This window comes from Amyelois transitella, chromosome 7, assembly GCF_032362555.1.
Source record: "Amyelois transitella isolate CPQ chromosome 7, ilAmyTran1.1, whole genome shotgun sequence".
Taxonomy (NCBI): Eukaryota; Metazoa; Arthropoda; class Insecta; order Lepidoptera; family Pyralidae; genus Amyelois; species Amyelois transitella.
In genome coordinates this window covers 10,907,170-10,933,126 of record NC_083510.1, presented here as the reverse complement: position 1 = coordinate 10,933,126, position 25,957 = coordinate 10,907,170, and the positions used below count along the sequence as shown (strand labels likewise).

The window sequence follows — 25,957 nt, the reverse complement described above, 5'->3', positions numbered from 1 at the left end:
TCGCCTAAAAGAAGAATGTCAAGTTTATAAGCGTATTCTATCCTAGTATTGGCATCCAATTTTGTACGTTAACTTCAATTCTTTGTGGCCAATTTTCTTCAAATGCGTGCTTAAGAGCACTAATAATAAAAAGATTTGTCCAAAACGATTACTATTATAAAACATTCGGAAAAAAAATTGCCCAAGTCACGAGTCAAAGGTAGTACAAAAATAAGAATCTCTCACCGATTAATACATATTATAAAACATTCGGAAAAAAATTGCCCATGTCACCAAGTCCAAGGTAGTACAAAAATAAGAATCTCTCACCGAAAACATAGAAGATTCCAGGCCATCCGGTGTAATTAGCTAACAGCGAGCAGACGGGCATAGACACGACGGTGCCGGCGTAGCTACCGCTGAAAGCGAAGGTCGCAAGTCTGGCGCGCTCCTCGCTCGGCGCCCAGCGAGACCATACTGCGTGGATGCAGGGGTACGTCACTCCCTGGAAAGTTGAAGATCTTACATACATACATACATATGATCACGTCTTCATCCCTTACGGGGTAGACAGAGCCAACAGTCTTGAAAAGACTGATAGGCCACGTTCAGCTGTTTGGCTTAATGATAGAATTGAGATTGAAATAGTGACGGGTTGCTAGCGCATCGCCTAAAAAAAGAATCCCAAGTTTATAAGCCTATCCCCTAATTCCCTTATCGTTGAAGATCTTAATCGTCATATTCCTGGTAATTTTATTAATTTATTCTTTATTATAACGTTTACAATTTGTACAATAGGCGGACTTAATGCTAATAACATTATCTAACAGTCTACCATTGGGTTAAGCGGAGTACTTTTGTTTGTTTTTAAATTCTTTATAGCACATAAAAAAGAATATAACAAAATACAAAACAGTCGTAGTGTGGGTGATAATAAATAATGAACAATAAACATACTTACTATACTATATTTTATTAGTACATATTGGATATATTTTAAAGTTGCACCCTATTTAAAGACAACATTGGGTCTACATAATTACTCTAATATAAAGAAATTCTGTACAATTACTAGAAAGCTTTTGATCAAGTTTCACACCATAAATTTACAAGCAACATTGACACTTGACAGTTTTCCAATTTTATTGTTATCTGGTATGGTATTTCGAACTCTAGTGAAAATTGTTTTTGCCAAATTTAGGCGATAATAGAGAAAACTCTGATTTGTATGTTAAGGAGTCCCTCTAGGGTCTCATTTCGGACCTAACGGAATTTGTATAATCAACTTCTTATTTCTAGTTTTGCCTGTAGGATACCTCAAACAGTCCTTCCACGACCCTGACTGCAATCAGCAGCCCAGTGCTGGTGTACGCCAGAGGTGGCGTTAGCAGAGTCAACAGTGATGTGGCACCAATGCCTATGGCAAATACCCTGTAAAATTGAAACAGGAATAATATTCATACATACATTATAATCACGTCTATATCCCTTAGGTGGTAGGCAGAGCCAATAGCCTTGAAATGACTGAAAGGCCATGTTTGACTGTGTGCTTTCATAATGGAATTGGGATACAAATAATGACAGGTTGCCAGCCTATCCCCTACAAGAGGAACCTCAAGTTTATGAGCCAATCCCTTAGTCGCCTATTACGACATCTATGGAAAAGATATGGAGTGATTGCCGGAAACTACACGGCACAAAAAGCTCGGGTAAAATTGGCCAACATACATGTTTTTGGATTCGAGAGTTACTCTTGCAGTCGGCTGCTGTCTTGACATTGCAGGTACATAATTAAGCGACTGAATACAACATGTCAAATCTGTGTTACAGCGTGGAACAAACCTGTTACCTCCTATTTTAGCCGCCAGCCAGCCACCGGGTATTTGGGTCACAATGTACCCGTAGAAGAAGGAACTAAGCACCAATCCTTTCGTTTGAGAACTCCAGTCGAATTCTGGTATCTGGAGAAGAAGGATAATAACTTTTAGCAAGACTTCCAAATTAATTTGGATAAATCAACCAATTAATATCTATAAAACTCTGGCGCTATTATCAAAACCCTATATTTTTCCGGGAAAGAATAAACAAACACTCTTGCCATATCGTTTGGTGTCCGATATGGCAAGAGTGTTTGTTTATTCTTTCATTCATTCATATAATCATGTTTCATGTGTATCCATTGCGGGGTAGACAGAGCCAGCAGTTCTGAAAAGTCTGAAAGGTCAAGTTCAGCTATTAGGCTTAATGATAGAATTGAGATTCAAACAGTGACAAGTTCCTAGCCCAACGCCTAAAAGGAGTATCCCAATTTTATAATCCTATCCCTTAGTCGCTTTTTACGACATCCATGGGAAAGAGATGGAGTGGTCTTATTCCTTTTTAATTTTTGTTTGTTTATTCGTTTGTAATATTTTAATTGCACATACAGTTACAAGAAAGTTATTTTTAAACGTTTTTTTTTATTACGGTCCGTCTAAGCTTAATTTTGTGTGAAATGGCCATTCCTCAAAACGATATCTTCAGACATATTCCACTCCATAAAAAAGTATGGCTATCAACATATTTAAATAAGTTTACATACGTCCCTTGTACACTTTACGAGTTATATCGGATCAAATATTATAGCTTCTCAATTCTGCATATTGCAACCCTAACACGCTTACTGATATCGTTCAAACTTAAAATCTATATCCAACACTTTAAGAACTATTTCAGTTTGAAAAGATTCCATATGAAACTTGGTCAGTACAGTTAGCGACGCCGTAAATTTAACACGAGTGACTCCTAATCCCTGAACATAAGGTTTGTTTTCGCATAGTACTGAAGTAAGTTTTGATATTAATAAAAATTTATTGCTCTTTCAACCGGTCAGCTAGGCGACATGCTTCAGCAACTTTATGCTGGTTTTTCTGATAAATTGAAATAGTTTATGCGAAAAATATTGTTTAACAATAAGTTGACTATAGTATTTATACAGTTAACATATAAAAGATCCAGAATACTATTGATACGAGTAAAACTTGCGGACATTACGATAATAGAAAAGTAGTTGATGCAATGGTTGACTGGTGGATTTAGTATAAGTACTAAATGTCGTACATTAGTATATTGTGCAATAAGGAAAAAAAAATAGTTTTCTGAGATTTGAATGTTGATCATTGGGGTCACATGGCAAATCTCTTGGTCACTACACCAATGGGCTAGTGCGTTGCCAGATCGCTTTATGCTAATGGCTGGAAGCCATAATCCTTATAAAATAAATAAATTAATTAATTGACCTTATTAATTTTAAGTGTTAATAAAAATTTTTGGGAAAATTTTGGACACTTATTGAGAAGTTTATGTGTCTTTTGAAAACTGGACCAACGATTCTTTATACTTCAAAAAACAGAGGAAAAATTAGGGGTTGACCACATTGTCTCTTAAAGTTGTTCCTGAAATTAAAATATGAACTTTTACAGGTGAATAATTCATTTATTTGATTTGCTACACACGATTTACAATTTCATATGGAATACAAATTAATAGGGTGTGAGTTGCAGCAATACAAAAAGGTCACAACTCAACGAATTTATTGCTGTAGAGCAATACGCTGATTTTCAGTTATGACCTATGTAGGTGCTAGGTGCTAGGTGCAGGTCATTAATATAATCGAATATTATTGGAAAAAATAATATGTATAACACTATCCACTGCTGCAAAAGAATCATTTGATAACTGTCAGTCACAAAAGATAAACTTTGATAAATGCCGATCGATTCCTATTTAGCCATTCTACTCATGTGTTTGTGAGACTCAGGGTCAGCATCATATCGTATGATCGAAAATAAAAATGCTGTTCTGAACTCTGCTCTTACGGTGAGGGAAAACATCGTGAGGTAACCTACACGGTCAGGTTCCCCTGAAAAGGTTGCGGAGGTCCGACCGGAGTCGCTTCGGATAAAAACCTGACTCACCAAATCCAAGAACCACCCAAATAATGCCTTGTACAATTTACAATATTCATACAAGGTTTCATTAAAATCGGCCCAACGGTTTAGAAGGGAAAGCGTAACAGAGAGACTATCTCATTATTTTATAACTTTAATAGTGCCGTGTGGTTCCCGGCACCAATATAAAAAAGAATAGGACCACTCCATCTCATTTCCCATGGCTGTCGTAAGAGGCGACTAAGGGACAGGCTTATAATCTTGGAATTCTTATTTTAGGCGATGGGCTTGCAACCCGTCACTATTTGAATCTCAATTTTATCATAAAGCCAAACAGCTGAACGTGGCCAATCAGATTGTTGGCTCTGTCTACCCCGAAAGGGATAAAGACGTGACTATATGAATGAAAGAATATGGTATAGATTGACGATAAAACGGATACTTATGTGGCGACATCTCTACGCCACTCGTCACAACATCAAATCACACAACAACTGTCAGTCATCGCGAAGAAATTGACGCGCTCAGCCAATAACAGCGAAGAATCTAAGACGCGATTTCAAAGATTTCACGGATTGGAGCTATATATACAACCTCCGACACAACATCGTCGGAGCCGCGGTTCCCCAGGCATAACACCTAGCCTGGCGGAAGATCTTCCCTTTGGTGGCGGTCGAGCCGAATCATCGCTCCCGCTACACTTACATAAACAACAGTCCCATTGTCAAGTATGGTCTCGACAGGCTCTGTCATTGCGACCACGGCGACTGACAGGTTGACCCTCAGCGCGTACACGTTGAAGAAGCCGAAAAAGGCCAGCAGGGCCACGATGAACCTCCTCCGCCTCCAGAAACACCATTTTCCTGTGCGCTCTTTTATTTGTTCCCTGAAACGAAATTTTTTTTTATTATTAGGCATTATTTGAGCTAGTGTGCACACCACCTTAGGCTTCATCTTGCGTACAGGCAGATTGAGATTAAACGCACTCAAATCAAATAGATTTAAAACAAAACATCAAGAGATAGATAAGTGTGGTTGCCATATTATAAACTAGCTGTGCCCGCGACTTCGTCCGCGTGGAATAGTTATTTCGTGCATCATTGAAGCCCTCAAGGATGAATAATTATCCTCGTTTTTTTCACATTTTCCATTATTTCTTTGCTCCTTATTGTTGCGGCGTAATGTTATATAGCCTAAAGCCTTCCTCGATAAATGGTCTATTCAACGCAAAAAGAATTTTTCAATTGGAACCAGTAGTATCTGAGATTAGCGCGTTCAAACAAACAAACTCTTCAGCTTTATAATATTTGTATAGATATAATCGCGTGTATGTATATGCTTTACGGGGTAGAGATATGCGCTAATTTCGGAAAGTATAGGACGAATTTGTTGCTGTTTGAAATGTTGGAAAGAAGGTTTTATGTGGAAGGTTTATATCTATACAAATGCTACCCGTGTGAGGCCAGGGCGTGTCGCTAGTGTTTTATGTGACGTACCTACATGACACCCAGATTAATTCCTTTTACAGCGGGATGCTAGCCTATGGATGTGGATATAAGGAATGTGGATGAAGCGAAGGAAGTATGCAGAGATCGTGGCAAGTGGAAAGAGGTAGTCTTTGCCTACCCCTCCGGGAAAGAGGCGTGATTTTATTTATGTATGTATGTATGTTAGCCTATCGCTGTCCCGTTTCACGTCATAATAAAAAGCGAAACAGCGATAGTTTATCGCGCGTGCCACGCTAGCGCCGCAGAAGCATAACTTATTATGATTCTTATCGCTTATATCTCGTATTTGATTAGAATTTTGGTTAGTATTTGCTTAATTAATCCGTCAGATAAGTTTAATTGCGTTATTGTAAACGTACACATTCCGGTAGTCAGAGACTATATGCACTATTATCCCTGCAGATTTCATTCATTTCATTCATATTCATTTCATACATTCGTCGGTTTTGGGTATTCTTGACCTGTATGATATTGAGGTTAAGGAAAAATGTCTAAAATTTTTTCTTCAGTTAATGAACGATGCTGCTGACATTCATCGCGTCTGCTCAAATCGCCTTATAGCAGTTGTAAGCGTGACAATAATGCTGGCAATTATTCTACGAATGACGAATGCAGCTGAAAATGCAGAGTAAACAAGGAGACTTGACGAATTGATTAACAACCTACTTTCAGAATGCGTCGTTAACGAAATCCCGGCGGCGCTATCAATTCGATGGCAACCATAAGATGCTTGACAATGGTGACAGCCGACCTAATTAGGCTGTGACCCAATTGCCGTTTTAAAGCCTCCGCCGCGACAAATCACTTAATTTAACCGATTAATACTAGGTGGTGTAACTTGGGATATTGGGAAGTTTGATTTAGCTGTAATCGAGTGAATAACGATACATTTAAAAGTAAAATTGGATGACAATTTAACAGTTTAGATGAGATAGAATTAACTGATTACTTGGCAGAGTTGCCATGTGAGGTGATCCGATTTTGAGTCAGAGGCTGTAATTATGATCCAATCCAAATTGTTTGCGCGAGTTAGAATCTTAGCTGCTATTGGTTGATGGCGTGTGACGTAGATATGTCGCCCATAATAACAGAGACGAAGTAAATATGCGCTTTGAAGTTGGCTAATAACTATCCATTTATTTCATATTCCTACTCAATGGGAAACTAGCGCCATTTCTGGAACAGAATTGCACTGCGTATCAATACTGCGTAGTATCTAAAATTTTAACTTGGTACGAGTACCTTTACGAGTCCCTGAAAAAGGGCTTGCTTGACAGGCGATGTAAGACTAAGTGATATGGGTTGCTTTTTTGTTGATATTGTTCAAATTTGACAGATGAGATTTCTAATGCGTTGTTCCCTAAAATACTCATTCAGATACAATTTTACTTAGGTATTGGTTTTATATTATACAACAATAATTTATTGAATTGCTGTTTCAGATTTCAAACTGAAGAAGGCTCATAATACAGTTTAAACCGTTTATTCAGCGTATCTAAAATATTGTCATAATAATGGTGTTGTGAAAATTAACCACTTTATTATTATTATTTTTTTAATTTTTTCTCTGATTCCCATAATTCCCAAACGAGCAAAGCCCCGGAAAAAAGCAGGCTTCACTAGGTAAACAGAACGACACGTTTATGAAACGATAATGTCACGCAGCTGTGGACCATTTGCTTGGTCCAAACGGTCTGCGCGTAAAAAGTTTAATATTTATTCTACGTTTTTATGTGAAATGTTGTGAGAAGGGTTTCCTTTCATTGCAACCCTTTTTAACCTTTGCGATTGTAATTAATGTATTCCCTCTTTACTGTTAATAATGGAAACATTGTTTTATTATATAATTTTTTAAATGACTTAAAAATAATTAGGTGGTTCTCAATTCGACCGTATTTTTTTTTTACTTAACCTATTTTCTGACAGGGGAGTGTGCAGTTAAATTTTTTCTTACCTACGTAAAGGTGACAAGTGAATCTATATGAAAGCAAAACTTATTCAACAATTGAAAATAGGTCAATTTACAATAATATGGGAATGTGTATGTTTGTGACTATTTCACGCAAAAACTACTGTATGAAATTATATGAAACTCTGCAGCAATATAGCTAAGATATTTGAATAACAAAGTTTTAAGAGAGTTTTTTATAATTTTATTATAATTAAACTATGTCAAGTAATTTAAAGCTGCGTTGTTCCTTTGTTCACGCGGACGAAGGTGCGCTATTAGTACATACTTATAACGTTTTGTATACTAAGTATTTTGTAAGATTGGAGAACGGCAAGTCCTTGTAGAAAGGTATATGCGGAAACAGGTAGCAATAAGGCGCTGCATTTATTAAATTCACGCAACTAAACCGGTCTCAGCTTAACCTCGGCTCGTGTTAACTATGTAAATGAAAAAAAAAAAAACACGGGTTGCACATTTTTTTTTTCACGCGTTGAATGTTGCACTCCAACAGTGCCGGCGGGCAGATGAGAAAATTTGAAAATGGAACTTACGGCCATTGGTATATTTTTTTTATGCTAACGATGCCAATACTGGGTGACAGTCGATATCAGCGTTCTGCCGCGAATTTAATTTTTTTTGCCCATTACAAAAAGTGCACAACCACGCTTAAGAGGATTTCAATTAAAAAATAATGTACTCTCTGAAGAGAATCAGTTAAAAATAATAATAATCTTTAGAAGAACAACATAACATCAACTTCTCCAAAGGGCCCTCTACGTGCTGGATTTATATCCCCACGCAAGCCTTTCAAAAATCCGGGGTGTATAGACCCGTGAAATCCAAGAGGAGAAACATAATAATATTTTTTATTAACGTGGTTACATAAGGTGTCACAAAATTAAAAAGTTTAGCTTATATTTATTTATATTTATATATTTATTTACGCGATTTTACGATTCAAATACCTAGCTCTCAATTTTCTTTATCCTTCGTCAGCTGAATCTGCAATCAATAACACGATTCTGCAAACCGGAATGTTAACGATAAAAAATATCGAAACGGCAAGAAACCGGACGTTTGGAACCGCGCCGGGGTCGAACTGGCTCGAACAATAAAGCAAAAACACTAGGCGTGTCATTGACCAGTAATCTTGCATCTACTGTGGAGTTCTATTTGAGAAGTCTTACTACATTGCGTTAACAAGGTTTTGCACGCGGCTTCAGTCTCGTTGGAATATTGAGATGTAGTTACCAAAGTGTTAGGACTCGACCGTCACAAAGAGAAGATATTTCGGAAGCACCAGGAGAAACAATACAATACAAATTATTTTTATTGCCCATAAAAAAATACATATGTAGTAGAAACATACAACAAGAATGTGTTGAGCAAAAGCGGATTTATCGCTAAGCAGTCTCTTCCAGCCAAACTTTGAGTAGTGAAAGGTAAACACATGGATCTAGGTGAGCATACCTAACAGATGTTAGCGTATAATAAATAAACTAGTGTAGTTAGTGTATAATAATGAAACGCGAATCTGCTGATGTTGAGTCGGAATTTTTAATCCGTCATAACAATTTTCATTACGTGTTTTGGAGTTTTCAATTCTATTGGTTGATTGCGGAGCACACTTCGTCGTGATTGGCTGAGAACGGGTGACGTATAGACGTCTCACGGGCATTCCATTCAAACAGAACGTTTGACACCACGCCGGGGTCGATCTGGCTCGAACAATAAAGCAAAAACACAAGGCGTGTCATTGACCAGTAATCTTGTGGCCATTGTGACTTATATATTAGAGGTGCAATTTTTTTATAAAGACTCAATATTCGTCATTGTGCCGTGTGGTTCCCGGCACCAATAGAAAAAAAGAATAGGACCACTCCATCTCTTTCCCATGGATGTCGTAAAAGGCGACTTAGGCTTATTAACTTGGGATTCTTAATTTAGGCGACAGGCTGGCAACCTGTCACTATTTGAATCTCAATTCTATCATTAAGCCAAGCAGCTGAACGTGGCCCTATTAGTCTTATTAATACTGTCGGCTCTGTCAACCCTGCAAGGAATATAGCCGTGATTATATGTATGTATGTATGTATTCGACAGACTTTGACCTAGTCACAGGTATGGAGGAATGTAAATTGCCAGCTCTCGCAATAAAACCAAGCACAACCGAGTCGAGTGTATTGAACTCAATATAAATGCAAAATTCAACAGTCTATCTATCTATGTGGCAATTGCAAATGTTCATGAACAACTGCATTGTAGATTGTTAAGCACGTTAAGGCTCACAATTTTATTATTATTCGTCTTCGGGTTATTTATGAATACATACGTATATACAACACGTACATACATACATACATACATAAAATCACGCCTCTTTCCCGGAGGGGTAGGCAGAGACTACCTCTTTCCACTTGCCACGATCTCTGCATATTTCCTTTGGATATATAATCATTTCCATATATAATCATGTATATAACCCTTACGGGGTAGACAGCGCTATCAGCCTTGAAATGACAGGTTGTAAGCCCAAAAACCAATAAAGAATACCAAGTAACAATTCCACCATAAAACCTGAATGTGGCTTTTCAGTCATTTCAAGACTGTTAGCGCTGTCTACCCCGTACCAAGTTTATAAGCCTATCCTTAACAATCAATAGGTAAGTACAAAATTTAAGAATCACAAATATCGTGACGCAAACGAACAGTCGACATGAAAATATTATATAAGCTGTTTCACAAACATGTCAAGCACGATACAGCTATTTATAATAAAATTGTTTATCTTGGCAAACAATCATGGCAGCCTTGACAGTGATTTTGTCTTAGGTTAAACAATCTGAGATTTAATCTTACTGTACATTAGTTTGAGTGCTAACTGAGGCTCTTACGTGAGGGAAAATTTCGTGAACAAACCAGATTCTCAGAATCTAAGGCAACTTGAAATTCGTGCGAGTGCGCCGTGTGGTTCCCGGCACCAATACATAAAGGAATAGGACCACTCCATCTCTTTTCCACGGATGTCGTAAAAGGCGACTAAGGGATAGGCTTACAAACTCGGGATTCTTTTTTTAAGGCGATGGGATAGCAACATGTCACTATTAGAATCTCAATTCTATCATTAAGCCAAATAGCTGAGTCTTTTCAAGACTGTTGGCTCTGTCTACCCCATAAAGGATATAGACGTGATCATATGTATGTATGTTGAAGTTCGTCATGATCCAATATGGGTAAGATTCCGTGCTGGTCTGGAAAAGTTAATAACCTGGGTTTTTTTTTTCAAATTGATGGAATCGTCATACAATTTTTCTGTCAAATAATTCAATTCAGCTGAATAGCTCAGCGTGGCATGGTCTCCCAGTCTTTCTCTATAAGGGAAAAAGTATTGTAATTAGTATCACCTGCAAACGACGTGAAGGCACTCATACTAGTATCGACAGTTATAACAGCCAAAGAGAATTAGTTTTTCCCTTTTCCCATAGGAACAAAGCCTGGGCGAATGCTAGTGAAGTATATTTACAAATACCGTTGGTAAGTTGCCCGTAACGACCAAGGAAATCTAAACCGGACAGTGAGACTGCGCATTGTTGCAAGTATTTCACAATGGTGGTAACTTGAGTGCCGTGTGGTTCCCGGCACCAATAAAAAAAAAGAATAGGACCACTCAGTCTCATTCCCATGGATGTCGTTAAAGGCGACTAAAGGAATTGTCTTATAAACGATTCTACTTTTAGGCGGTGGGCTAGCAACCTGTCACTATTAGAATCTCAATTCTATCATTAAGCCAAACAGCTGAACGTGGGCTATCAGTCTTTTCAAGACTGTTGGCTCTGTCCACCCCGCAAGGGATATTGACATGATTATATGTATGTAGGTAACTTGAGACAAATATGTCTTGACACAGAGCCGGCCCTCATATTAATACAGCTTAGACTATACAAGAACTAAAGATCTAGAAAAAGGTACCTTGTTCGAATCGGGGACGTTCTAGCAAAAAGTCAGGTCAAGAGTACCTACTCGGAACGGACGAGTTTTCATGAAAAGAGTGAATGATTAGATGAAGCGAAAAAAAAAAGGAAAAGATCGTTGTAAGTGGAAAGATGTTGTCTCTGCCTACCTTTCCGGGAAAGAGGTGTGATTATTTATATTAAATAAGATTTACTTTTACATTGGAAAGAATAGAGGAAAAATTGGAATTTATCCTACTACTATTATAAAGGCGAAAGTTTGTATGGATGTATGGATGTTTGTTACTCTTTCACGCAAAAACTACTGAACCGATTACCATGAAATTTGGTATGTAGGTAGCTGAAGACCCAGAATAACAGAAAGGCTACTTTTTATCCCAGAGTTCCCGCGGGATTGATAGGGTTTCCATGCGGACGAAGTCGCGGGCGGCCTCTAGTTCTGCTATAGATCAAAAAATGCACGATAAACGATTGAAGCAAGAATCGAACTCATTGACCTCTGAAACAAAAGGCAAACAGTCTTATAACCACAAAGCGACATAACCTTAGTTTCTCACAACACGCCCATTTCCTTAGGGATCAAGTTAAGTACACTGGGGCTATTACGTTATAATGGGGAAATAATTGGGGCAATCAGGAGAATTTTGCCGTGTGGTTCCCGGCACCAATACAAAAAAGAATAGGACCACTCCATCTCTTTCCCATGGATGTCGTAAAAGGCGACTAAGGGATAGGCTTACAAACTTGAGATTCTTTTTTTAGGCGATAGGCTAGCAACTTGTCACTATTCGAATCTCAATTCTATCTTAAAGCCAAATAGCTGAACGTGGCCTATCAGTCCGCTCAGGACTGTTGGCTCTGTCTACCCCGCAAGGGATATAGACGTGATTATATGTATGTATGTATGTAGGAGGAGAATTTTCTCGGACATACCTACTTACTTTTGATTGAACTCTATTCGATGTTGTATAATTTGTTGTTGATTTTTGCTTTACATATACCTATTTTTGTAACAGATAGGTAGGTACTGGGTAGGGACAATGAAGAAACCAAAGTCTATTGCAAGAAATTAATACATACATACATATAATCACAAAATTTAATGGCAAGAAATTATACATACATGAAAAGAAATTATACATATGATTATAAATATCACGTCTATACCTAATTATTTTATTCATTTATATATGTCGCAGAGAAATGAGGATATCAGAGATTTCACGAAATCCCTAGTTATACCACGAAATCACGGAAGATGGTGAATATTCCTATTTATTACATCTTCATACTAAACAATTATTAGTGATATGACAAAATACTACTGAAGAGACTGATAGGCCACGTTCAGTGACAGGTTGCTGGGTTGGCTCTGTCTACCCCGCAAGGGATATAGACGTGACTATATGTATGTATATGTATGATAGACAAATACTCTTTCTAAAATTCTTTCTTTTCTTGCCGTGCCGTGTGGTTCCTTGGCACCAATAAAAAAAAGAATGCCACTCCGTCTCATTCCCATGGATGTCGTAAAAGGCGACTTATAAACTTTCTTTTAGGCGAAGGGTTACTATTTGAATCTCAATTATATCATTAAGCCAAACAGCTGAACGTGGCCTATCGGTCTCTCAAGACTGTTGGCTCTTGGGATTATATGTATGTATGTATAGTATTTAGATAAATAAGCGGAAGAAATTATATTAATTATAAAAAATAAATACTTTTATCTTCCGAGAATTTTAATTAACATCTCGATCTGTTTACGGAACATAGCTCAAGGCTCAACACTTGAAAGTTAGACAAAACTCAACGGGCATTAATTTATAATGAACATGAATATAATTAATTGTTAGTAAATCAAAGGAGCTAATGTTCATAGAGGCTTTAGTAATATATAATTTTAACATTTTCTCCTCATTGAATGAATTCGACGATATCCTTCTATACAGACCAACAGACAGACGATAATTGTGAAAAACAAACAAATTATATAATTATTGATTGACTAGAGGCCGCCCGCGACTTCGTCCGCGAGGAATCAACCCGGTAAAATCAATAATACATACATACATACATATAGTTACGTCTACATCCCTTGCGGGGTAGACAGAGCCAACAGTCCCAAAAAGACTGATAGGACGAAATAGCTGAACGTGGCCATTCAGTCTTTTCAAGACTGTTGGCTCTGTCAGCCCCGCAAGGGATATAGACGTGACCATATGTATGTATGTATATTATATGCCTATATTTTGTTCTTATCAATGAAAAAAAAAACAGCATCAACAACTCAAAATAACAGTTAATACGCCATGGCATCTAAGGCCTTTTGATTTTACTCTACAGTAAAGACAAATATTTAAGTTTTTAACAATATTTGTTTGCGATTCCGGTTGTTTGTTCAATTGTTTTTGTGTCAGTCAGGCATCTAAACCGGTAAACGAGTTTAGCTGGAATTCGGCTTAGACATAATTATATTTTTTTTTGGTATATATCAGCTTACTGATTTACAGAAATTTTGCATTTGACAAAAAAAATGGATGGATTGAAAACCTACTCCTTTTTTGAAGCCAGTTTAAAAGAGGATTCCTTCAGTTAATATACATATATTAAATCTAGAAAATTTTAAATAATTTCATAATTAGGACTTACAAAGTGAAGAACGTGAGTAAGAGAATAACGATAAAAAGTAGTGCTTAACTGAAATAATATTGAATCTACAAGTCAATTAGAACGGCTTAGTAAGAAAGTATTAATAAACAAATATCACAAATTCGATTCGAAAGTAGTTAAACACAAGTAACTTTTATTTACTGTCTGAAATTTTAGTTTAAAATAAATCGAAATAGAGCTAAATACTACAAAATCATGTTCAAAGTAAATAATGCATCAAATAATTTTACGATTTGCATTACCAGTTCGGTAAATTGTCTGAACCGGTTTTATGAAAACAAGAAACTCTTGTTGTTATTGTTATTATTACTGTTAGGTAATATACGTTAAAATTCTGAGGTTTTAACTATGTGATTTATATTCAGGACGACATCAACAGTTTAAGATATTAAGACAGCATTAAAATTTGGGGTAATTGATTTTATAATTTTGGACTCAGCTAAACCTGGATATCTCGGTAAGTTTGAAGATATATGTATCTCCATAGATTAAACATTTGAGGATAAAAAACGTGAGTTGTGACAATGTCAAACCCTGGCATGATGTACCTGTATCAAATAGCAGATAACCATCGACGCAATTCTTCCTACATTTACATTCTGAATACTTAATTATAGATATTATTGCCAACTAAACACATACGCTCTTAAAAAAAGGGGTCATATCATGTGAGGTTTTAGATTTAAGAGGTTCTCAAAGAAAAGAGAAAAAATTCAGATAGTGGACTTCGGAATCTGAAGACTTATACCAATAAAGAATTAGTAAAATGCCTATAACGAAATTTGCGTCAATGCAAAAGTCATCGCAATTTACCCCACAATAGGTTCGAAGGTTGTTGAGAATGGTAATCTAACATTACGTGAACCGAACGACAATTACTGCAGGCCATTACCTACGCCAAATTTGGTAAAGGAATATACAGATGTAATTACCCTAACCTTTTAGGAGAATGTAGGAATGCTTGACCAGCATTTTTTATCTAAGTCATTTTAAGGTCCAGATTAAGACTGTTCATCGCTTAGATGTTATTTTGAATTAAAAATTATTATCTATCTTAGTACTGATTGTTTAGTGTTACATTAATACAAACCATTTTGTAAATTTGTGTGTTTCATGGCATGCCCTGTAGGTATTTGGTAGAATTTTGAACACACAAAACAAAATATTAACATACATACATATGGTCACGTCTTTATCTCTTGTGGGGTAGACAGAGCCAACAGTCTTGAAAAGACTGATAGGCACCGTTCAGAAATTTAGCTTAATGAAAGAATTGAGACTCAAATAGTAACAGTTTGCTAGCCCATCGCCTTTTAAAAGAATCCCAAGTTTGTCAGCCTATCCCTTAGTCGCCTTTTACGACACCCATTGGAAAGGGATGGAGTGGTCCTATTCTTTATTGTATTGGTGCCGGGAACCACACGGCACAAAATATTTAAAAACGAAAAATGGATAGAGGGGTCATAATTCAAAATGGTGGTGCAGAATCAGTTGATGATCACCCCCCCTTTTTCAATACATAAGATAGATAGATAAAACTCTTTATTGCACCAAAAGAGTAAAACATACAAAACAGCACAAAGCATAAGCATAAGTCATGTTATTAAAGAACATAGGTATAACTGTTCGTTCGTGAGCAAGACTTATCACCAGAACTAACACGGCTGCGACCCAATTAGTTATGTCGGAGAAAATTTTGCGATAGTTCACCAACTATTTTCACTTCTTTGTTAGTGTTCGTTAGTACTTTCCTTAAAGTAGGAAACTTGAACTTAATTATAGACATTCTTTTGAATCTTTTAGCGAGTTACTTTGTTACATAAAAGATGGCCAGTTAGATAGAAACTTCGCGTGATGAGAATAAACGCAAAGCATACTTCCATGCCGTGTGGTTCCCGGCACCAATAGAAAAAGGAATAGGACCACTCCATCTCTCTCCCATGGATGTCGTAAAAGGCGACTAAGGGGTAGGCTTATAAATTTGCGATTCTTCTTTTAGGCGATGGGCTAGCAACCTGACACTATTTGAATCTCAATTCTATCATCAAGCCAAAAAGCTGAACGCGGCCTATCAGTCTTTTCAAGACAATTGGCTCTGTCTACCCCGCAAGAGATATAGACGTGACTATATGTATGTATGTATGTATGCATACTTCCATGTGTGACATTCGTTGTTTTTTTGGTTATTACGGATACATTTATAATCAATGGGACCTTGTTGATAAAATTTTACAAAGATTTAAACAAGACGTTCAGGAGAAACGTAGACTATACGTTTTCTGGAAATTACGTAGCCCAAAGCACAAGACTAGCAGTTCATACAGTTAGCAAAAGTCGTGTAATAGTGTAGTGGATTCAGAGATATCTGTTTCGGTCAAATCTGTTCCAGGAAACAAAATATGTCCGATTACGTTAGAAATTTTTATGAAAAGGTGACGTAAAATAAGCGGAGTAAGGTATAAAAAGCTAACGGCTTCTGTCTAGCAACCACACTAATTAAATACATCACAATGATAAAATAAAAAGACAATAGACATTGCCTATTTTAACAATAGAGTATAATTATTATTCATAAAAATATTAGTTTATTTGCTTCATGAGCAGATTAATTTGGGACGACCAGGTTTCCTGAGTTTTATATTACTGACGAACTTAGTCAAAAGTAATCCGAGGTTCTTAATTAAATCTTGAAATAGAAATGGAAATAAATGCTTCTTATTATATTTCCAAATCTATTGTTAGCCCTTATGCGTGTTAAAACGGGACATTTCCTTGAAAAGATTGATGACACTATTTCAATCTCAATTCTATCTATCACAAGATCATGCTGAATGTGGCCTTCAGTCTTTCCAAGACTGTAGGCTCTGTTAACCCCGCAGGGGATATAGACGTGATTATGTGTGTGTATGCAAGTAGGAAATCGGCTCCAGAGCATAGTGACCATCAATGTCGTAAAAGGCGTCTAAGGGATAAGCTTATAAACTTGGGATTCCTCTTTGAGGCGACGGGCTTGCAACCTGTCACTTTATATGAATTTCAATTCTATCAGAAAGCCAAACAGCTGATCGTGGCCAATCAATATTTTCAAGACTGCTGGCTTTGTTTACCCCGCAAAGGATATAGACGTGATTATATGTATGTGTATGTTTACGACCGCGAAAAGCCCCTTACAGAAATAGATAATTCTTTAGCGGATGACATATGGGTGTTTCTCCAGAAACTGGTCCACTCGCTGTCTCAGGTTAATATTTTTATAATAGGTATAGATTATGTAATAAGTAATAGTAACTCATAAAGTTAATGCCCAGATCTATCCCTACTGGCAGTAAAACACTCATTAAAACAAATATTTTTATGAAAAAAGTAATTGTAAAGTGCTAAAAAAACAGTCCCCTGGGGTGTCTCCAAAACAGAATACTCACTTAAAAGCAAAATAATTAAGACAATATCATTAGAAATCATATAACTTGTTTAATTATTCAAACAAAATTAAACAATTGCTCATTAGTAATGCTTATTTATAACAAACATAATTTAAAATCATCAAAAAATAAAATTAAAATGTGTCTCCGTATTTCGTGAACAGTCCCCTGTGTATATTTTAAATTAAGCGCCACGTTTTCCAAAAGGATAATTTATGCCATACTTGAGTGTAACGAAACGCAACCGATCTGAAGTTAACGCAGATGCCGCCATTAGCTTCCGGACGCCATTTAATTTAGTGCCGTACACGCGTCCATCTACGAAGCACGCGCCATAACCTTAAACTCAACAGTCCTCTGGTAAGCATATTTTATCATTTATTATTATTTAATTTACTGATACCTTATGTAGTTTATATTGTTTTAAAATGTATATGATCCATGAGTAATGGGAAATAACATGACTCAATTAAATTTTAAACGGCCTCTGAATGAAATAATAAAAAACAGTCCCCTGGCGACAGTCCCCTGCCTCGCCACACGACAGAGGACTGTTTTTCCTTCCAGCAAGCGTAAGACAGTCCCCTGACTGTCTTACGCTTGCTTTACGTTGTTTTAGGTTCTTTTCGTGTGATTTACGAGTACAGTATGGCGCCGAGGAAGAAAAAGCTTTCTAGGGAAGAGATTTTACAAAGAAAACGAGAAGCTGAGCGAAAGAGATATGAGCATATGAAAAACGATCCACAGAAACGGGAAGCACTAAAAGAGAGGGAACGTATTAAATACCTAAAGAAAAAAGAAAAGGGAACTAGGAAGCTTGTGGAAAATATCACTCCCCGTGAACACCGCGAAGTAAAAAAGAAGTGGGGAGAGCATTGCAGCAACAACCGTAATAAGAAAAAAGAATAGGAAAATTCGATAATTCTTCGGGTATATAAAACTAAATTTCATTGAACTTGTGATGAGACATCTCAGCTGCTTTTGTGAAAATGATTCTTGTCTACATTTCAAGATAGGAAAAATATTGTATGAACAGAAGCAAAAACTTTGTGTAGAAGATGTGTTCACTGATTCAGAAACAGAGAATGACGCCGGACCTAGTTCTGTTGCTGTAGGAACAGAACTGAACAGAACAGCAAATGCTTTCAACACTGGTGATAACATACTTGTCAAATTACCTGCCAAAAATATGGATTACAGATATGGGAGCGTTGTTGACACCATTGATGAAGAAGAAGATGAACTGCGTGTTACCTTCCTAAAACTGTGTGATAAAAATGGTCAAACATTTAGGATTGATCAAATGGATGTGGCGGATGTTGCAACGGACCAAGTCATAGAGAAACTGCCTAATCCTAATTTGCTTATGAAAGGGAACCAAATTTTCTACAAATTTGATTCAAGTGTAAATGTATTTGAAAAACAATAACAGTTGAATCAGATATGAAAAATACTAGATATTTTCATAGCAGATGCCTGATTGTTATACTGTTTACAGATTACTTAGTATTTAGAGAAAGACTCTGAAGTCTGAGGTACTTATTTCTTTTAATCAATGTGATATTAAATGATACTCAAGTGAGATTTGTAGTGAGAGTTAAATTATTAATAATACTGTTAAAAACGAAGATCTCATATAAAATACTATTGATTTAATGTTTCTATAATCATTAATAACGTGATACGTAAGGTTTTTAATATTTTATAATAATAATAAGACTATAATTTTGTACTTACGTGGTATTTTTATTTAAAAAATCACTTCCCTGTCATAGGTAACAGTCCCCTGTGCCAATTTTTCAGAAAAAGCTCAATAAATCCTAAAATAGTGGAAATACGTTCGGTTAACTTACTTTTTATTGTTGACCAGGTAGATGCCTATTAGTGTAATAAAGTCTTTTTAAGTTATAAGCAAGCAACTGCATGAGACAGATTTCGCATGAAAGTGGACCAGTTTCTGGAGAAATACCCATATTTTATTGTTATAGAGTCTTAATTATTACATAATTAGTTCAATAATTGATATTTCTGTATTTTACGTAATTTGTGAAGAAAGGTCTACAATAAAACGTGTGTAATATAGTTATAAACAGAGATTGACGCTTTCATCTCAGTAGTCACTCACGAACACGTACATACATTCAGTCAGAAAAGTATCGGGAATGGATTATTTATTTATGGTTCCAAATTCAAATTTTTGTTTTTTTTGTTGTTGTTAGATTGGCACAACTGTTTTCCATTTTGGCGCGGAGTTTGAGTTGCATCTGTTGTTTACATTAAATACAGTGCTATTTTTAGTTATATCATATCTAGTGTGTATTGCTAATTTCATAATGGATAAAAACATCGAACAAAGAGTTTGTCTTAAATTTTGCATTGCCAATGGAATATCGTGTTCGGAGTCACTGAAAATGTTACAGAAGGCTTACGGTGAATCGACTTTATCAAAAACTCGTGCTTATGAGTGGTACAAAGCGTTCAAAAGCGATCGAGATGTGATGGAAGATTTGCCTCGCTCTGGTAGGCCATCAACGTCTGCAACTGAAGTTAACATCGCAAAAGTGAAGGAAATAGTGACTGAAAATCCTCATTCAACTTTGAGAGAGATAGCCACCGAACTTTCTGTATCTCACGAGTCGATCCGTACCATTTTAACTAATAATTTGGGTATGAAACATGTTGCCGCTCGGCTAGTCCCAAAAGACCTGAATTTTTTTCAAAAACTCAATCGCATGAGAGTCGCTGAGGACATGCTAGAACGAGTCAATTCCGACCCAACATTCATGAAACGCATTGTTACTGGTGACGAGACGTGGGTTTACGAGTTTGACATGCAAACTAGTCAACAAGCTTCGGAGTGGCGCCTTCCAACTGAACCGAAACCGAAAAAACCACGCCAAAGTCGTTCAAAAGTCAAAGTCATGTTGACTGTTTTCTTTGACTATCGCGGTGTTGTGCACTCGGAATTCTTGCCGGAAGGTCAAACGGTAAATAAGGAATATTATTTGAGTGTTATGCGGCGTTTAAGAGAGCAAATCCGACGAAAAAGGCCAGATTTGTGGAAAGAAAATTCTTGGATTTTGCACCATGATAGTGCACCTTCGCACAAGGCCATCATTGTGAACGAATTTTTAACCAAACACTCAACAAATACCATCGAGCAACCACCATATTCACCAGATATGGCTCCAGCCGACTTTTTTCTTTTTCCTAAACTCAAATTACCACTTCGTGGCACCCGTTTTCAATCGGTAGAAGACATAAAAGAGAATTCGCGGCGAGAACTGACCTCAATTCCGGAAACAGCGTTTAAAAAATGTTTTGATGATTGGATTATTCGTTGGCGTAAGTGTATCGTTTCTAAAGGAGCATATTTTGAAGGTGATAAAATAAATTTGGATGAATAACAAACAGTTTGTGTATTATTGATCTTTTCCTGCTACTTTCTTGACAGAGTAGTATGTTTGACATCATATGTGTGTATTTAATAACATTTTATGAGTATTTCTGTTCTCGTGAACGCTTTCTTTGGCAGTAATTCGTGGAAATTTCTATAAGTATGGTAAAATTTCTGAGAAAAATAAAACAAGCTTTTTGCTTAATTAAGCACGAAATAGGTAGTAATAAATAAGGTCAAGGTTTGTCAGATTGCTTTAGCAAAATTTGAAAATAATGACCGAGTATGTGAAGCGTGCCGTGTAGAGTTCCCCGGCGCCAATAAAAAAAAGGATAGGACCACTCCATCTCGTTCCCATGGATGTCGTAAAATACGACTTAGTAATAGGCTTATAAACATGGGATTCTTCTTTTAGGCGATGGGCTAGCAACCTGTTACTGTTTGAATCTCAATTATATCATTAAGCCAAACAGCTGAATGTGGCCTATCAGTCTTTTCAATGCTGCTGGCTCTGTCTACCCCTACAAGGATATAGACGTCACCATATGTATGTATGTAAGTTTGCAGAAAATTTTCAATTTGGCGGGTCTCTCTTCCTCCTATTGCATTGTTTAGATTATTTTTTTTTTGCATTTTGTATCTCGTAACACAAGTCTCGAACTTACTTCGAGGCTAACTCAATCAGTGTAATTTGTCTCGTATATATTTATTTATAGATTTCTTACGTCAAGCAAACCCTCCTTCTCCCTCGCATGCATAATATCTTCCATAACTATTTCGCTTTTCCAATTAGATGATAATGACGTCACTATGACGCACCACCCCTTTTTACGTCTTTAGATCTTTATTATTCCATAGCACATTTTTGATAGCATCATAGAATTTACCACGGGTTTCATACACCATGTGGGTGTCACGTCCACTCCCAAATAAGTAGACAAAAAAAAATATAGGTAAGCATCAAATTCTGTGTCTCTGTTTGCCGTTTTAATAAAATTATGTTTTTGTGTCACTCAGCCACGTTATAATGCCTTCGCCAGCCACCAGGTCGTATTTATGTCGATGTGAGCCCATTGTTTAAAACTGCGTTCTTAATTACACAACGCCGTCATTATTATGGGATTCTTATACATTCTGTACAAATAATACGGAGAGCCAAACAAAGGACATCGTTTAACTCTTATATCTTAGACAGACACTTAACATATAGGTACGATACGTCAATGAATATTAAAGACCAACATAGTTCAGTTACTTTCATATACATAAATACTAATCACGTCTATATCCTTTGCGGGGTAGACAGAGCCAACAGTCTCGAACAGACCCATAGGCCACGTTCAGCTGTTCGGCTAAATGATAGAATTGAGATTCAAATAGTGACAGGTTGCTAGCCCACCGCCTTGTTTGTAAGCCCATCCCTTAGTCACCTTTTACGACACCCATGGGAAAGAGATGGAGTGGTCCTATTCTTTTTTGTATTGGTGCCGGGAACCACACGGCACCAATACAAAAGAGTAAAGTAATGTAAATCTACATAAAATAATATTTTATGCGTACAAAAAGTTGAACTTTCATTCGAATCATTTGTATTCCGGTCATCAGTCAAACACCTTCTTTTCTTTTCTTTGTATTTTTCCATCATTGGGTATAATTTATATGTATGTGACTGTTTTACATAACTTTCTAATTTGGCAGACAGACGTGCGGTTGTAATGTTTACATAATAAGTGAGAAACATTTAAAAGCCGAAAGATAGCCGAAGGTTATACAAGAGGGTTAATAAACGAAGGTCAAAAGTACCCGAAACCGCCGAGCTTGTATGAAGAGAGTTATGAATGTGGATGAAGCGAAGGAAGTAGGTATGCAGAGATCATAGCAAGTGGAAAGATGTAGTCTTTGCCTACCCCTTCGGAAAACAGGCGTGATTTTATGTAGGTATATGTATGTATGTATTTTAACGTTAGGTACCTAACGGTCACAGAAATCGGTTACAACTTAATTTATTTTTAGAAATATTAAGGTAAGCTACCTACTTATGCGTTATAATTATCTAAAACGTGAAATGAAACAGTTTCATGAAGTCAGTGAGTAACGGCCTGAAACACCACTGTACAGTTCAAGTACAAAACAATAGAGCTATCAAGATTAATAGGTAACTAACAACAAAATAATTTTAGGTTAACATTAACAGAATAACACCGCAAAAAGAATCAACCAATTTCTAAACATGCCAAACAAATATCAATCATACACCACTGCAATAAGGTCACCGATGTTTATCAACACGTTAACGACCGATGGGTTCGACTTTCGAATTACCTTTCCGTTGAATTGTAAAACATGGCCGCTTGCCGCTTCATGTCTTGTGCTACAGTGTTGTCTTCACTCATTTTGCACTAATTAATTTATCACATTTCACTTACAACACAAGGGATAGTCGACTTTACGGTGTTAATTTTAAGGTCTTCGAGGCAGACAAGTCCGCGCACGACTCGTCGCCCGCGCCTGTAACTACTGACTTGATGATATAGCTTGTACTCTCGCGTTCTCTCTCACCCCCACTTGTTGTAAGTCGCGGTTCCATTATTACACGATATTTGTCTTAGTAATCGGAATAATTGTCTTAACAAGAGAAATACATATATTGTTCGTGAAAATAATAGATAGGAATGTGATGTCGTCTGGAGAGAGACGCAGTTTTCTACTGAATTTGTGGATTGATAAGAAGTTGGAAATGAAGATTGATGCAGCCACCTGACCTAGAAGATGCCAAGGAGATAATTGAGCGAGAATGAAATCATTAGACTTAGATTAATAGATCATTATTTCATTTCTTCCCCAGATATCTCTACTTGAGAATATAATGACGGAATGAGGCATTTCTAAAATATATATACTTCTGAAAACGTATCTTGATTAGGAAAACCTATCACAATCCTAAGTTTATAAGCCTGCCTATCCCTTAGTCGCTGTTTACAACATCCATTGAAAAGAGATGAAGTGATCCAATTTTTTATCTATTGCTACTGGGAAATTTAAATATTTGTGTGCAATGGAAACAGTCTCAATAAAGAAGTCATATTGCATTGCAGTGCTGTGAACTGTGGTACTTTCTGTTGATATTAAGCTTGATAACAACATTGAATGTCACCTGCATGGCTAAAATTTCCATATAATGTTGCTTTCATTTCAAAAGGGTCCCCTGCCTCTCGTGGAATGTGGTTCACTGCAATTTAGAATAAGACTACTCGGTCTCTCTGCTCAGTTGATATGGAAAAGATAAATAAATATATACGGGACAAAAAATACACAGATTGAGTTAGCCTCGAAGTAAGTTCGAGACTTGTGTTACGAGATACTTACTCAACAATACTATATTTTATAATAAATACTAATACACCATCCAAGACCCGGACCAATCAGAGAAAGTTCTTTTCTCATCATGCCCTGGCCGGGGATTCAAACCCAGAACCTCGGGCGTCACAGGCAAGTGTACTACCGCTGCGCCACAGAAGCCATCAATGATAACTAAGGACAAATAGGCACATTCAATTAGTGCAGAGTTTACTATGATTTTATATGGATGCAAAGGTTGCAGAAAGGAAACCGGAGTCACTTCCAACCAATCCCGGATCAAGGTCATATATCACACTGTGGGCCCCTCTCTAGAGGTAAGGATGTTAACTGCTTATAGCCAGGAGATAGAAAAAGACACTGCATCACATTCCAATATTAAGCTGCTTGGGCTTAATGATGTAATTGAGCCACGTTCAGTTGTTTGGCTTAATTATAGAATTGAGATTCAGATAGTGACAGGTTCTATTATATATGTATAATTAAATTAATATTTTTTTACCGTTATTGCAACACCTGCACAGATATCTCAGTTTGTTCAAAGGTCTAATTGTAAAATGTCTTACAGCATTAAGTACTGTTTTACATTTTATAGTGTTAAGTTCAATATAACAATGCTTAAAAAATACAAGTGTAACAAGTTATGTAAAAGTGTAAGAAACAATATATGGGCGGGATTATTTGTAGCTCAGCAATTTGCAAAATAGATAATTAATTGTGATTGTTATAGCCATTGAAAGGATTTATCCAAGTTTTTTTGTGTAAATATAATTACAACAGGTATAAATGGATAGTAATTTTGCAGTACAACATATCAGCCTAATTTAAGCATGCAATTAATATATTTAAAATATTATAACACACAAAGTTACAATATTATAACCATAGCGGGATCTCTTGTCTTTATTAAAAATTTAAATATTTTAACATCAACGGAAAATGTAAATTTCGTTGAAGTTTTGTTTTTTCACTCTTTTAACATGTAATGTCCTTATTAACCGCTTGCCTACATTACCTTCATGAAGTAAACAAAGTCTAGGCTTAAAAGCCTTAAAAACGAAGCAGGAAAGCAGTTAGGTTTTCCTATAGTGCATATGATAAACATAAAAGTGATAAATCTTACCTATTTTCCGTCCATAGAGGGGTATAATTGTAGTTAAATGCAGGCTTTTTAGGCATTTTTATCCAGTACACATTATTATTGTAAGTCTTTAAGATCCCAAGCCTGGACAAATGCCGCTTTCACAATATGAACGCAATGTTATCGTTTACAAAATCATTTCACATACACCATTTCACTAAATTAGAAATTGATTTGACCAGCACAGCAATTTGAATTTTAAAACTTTGAAACTTTCCTTTTATTTTTCTCTTTCTTGTTGTCAAAAAAAGGGGTTCGAGTTGAATTGACAGTTGACTTTTCTTTGACAATCTGACATTGGCGTTGACAGTTATACTTAGTTTCGCAAAGCATTTACGCGTAAATACAATGCAATTACCTACTCCTACAAGTGCAAAAGAATGTTAATATCTCTATTTCATAGGATGAGGAAGCTTATTAATGATTAGATTCTATGTACCTGTCATTATTTTCGAATCCCGAAGAATGTTTTACTGTAAACACCTGGATTGTAACAAACTTATTAACAGATAAATATAAATTGTGCAATACTAGGTTTAAACAATTCTAATTAGATTTAAAATTATAATGTGATACTAAGTAGGTACCTCTATGTATAAGTTTGTATAAATACTAATACATAAAAAATGTTT

The 25,957-nt window shown here is 36.4% G+C and overlaps 1 protein-coding gene and 1 long non-coding RNA gene across 3 annotated transcripts in view; one reads left to right on the top strand and one right to left on the bottom strand.

Annotated features, from left to right (window-relative positions):
- Nucleotides 1-25,503, bottom strand: part of LOC106130179 (vesicular glutamate transporter 1) — a 37,306-nt gene extending 11,803 nt beyond the window's left edge. Inside the window, exons 1-5 of one of the 2 annotated variants that reach the window (XM_060945024.1) lie at nucleotides 25,308-25,503; nucleotides 4,614-4,794; nucleotides 1,822-1,940; nucleotides 1,296-1,410; nucleotides 310-484 (exon numbers count right to left, since the gene is read on the bottom strand). In XM_060945024.1, the coding sequence (XP_060801007.1) occupies nucleotides 310-484; nucleotides 1,296-1,410; nucleotides 1,822-1,940; nucleotides 4,614-4,794; nucleotides 25,308-25,363 (646 nt within the window). In that variant the 5' untranslated portion in view covers nucleotides 25,364-25,503. Of the gene's footprint in view, nucleotides 1-309; nucleotides 485-1,295; nucleotides 1,411-1,821; nucleotides 1,941-4,613; nucleotides 4,795-23,149; nucleotides 23,344-25,307 lie in introns of those variants that run through there. The other variant, XM_060945023.1, reaches the window with a different exon arrangement.
- On the top strand, nucleotides 17,736-19,164 carry LOC132901925 (uncharacterized). Its single transcript, XR_009656951.1, has 2 exons — nucleotides 17,736-17,790; nucleotides 18,050-19,164. It is a non-coding gene; the product is annotated as an uncharacterized LOC132901925 (long non-coding RNA).
- Nucleotides 25,504-25,957: the final 454 nt, after the last annotated feature.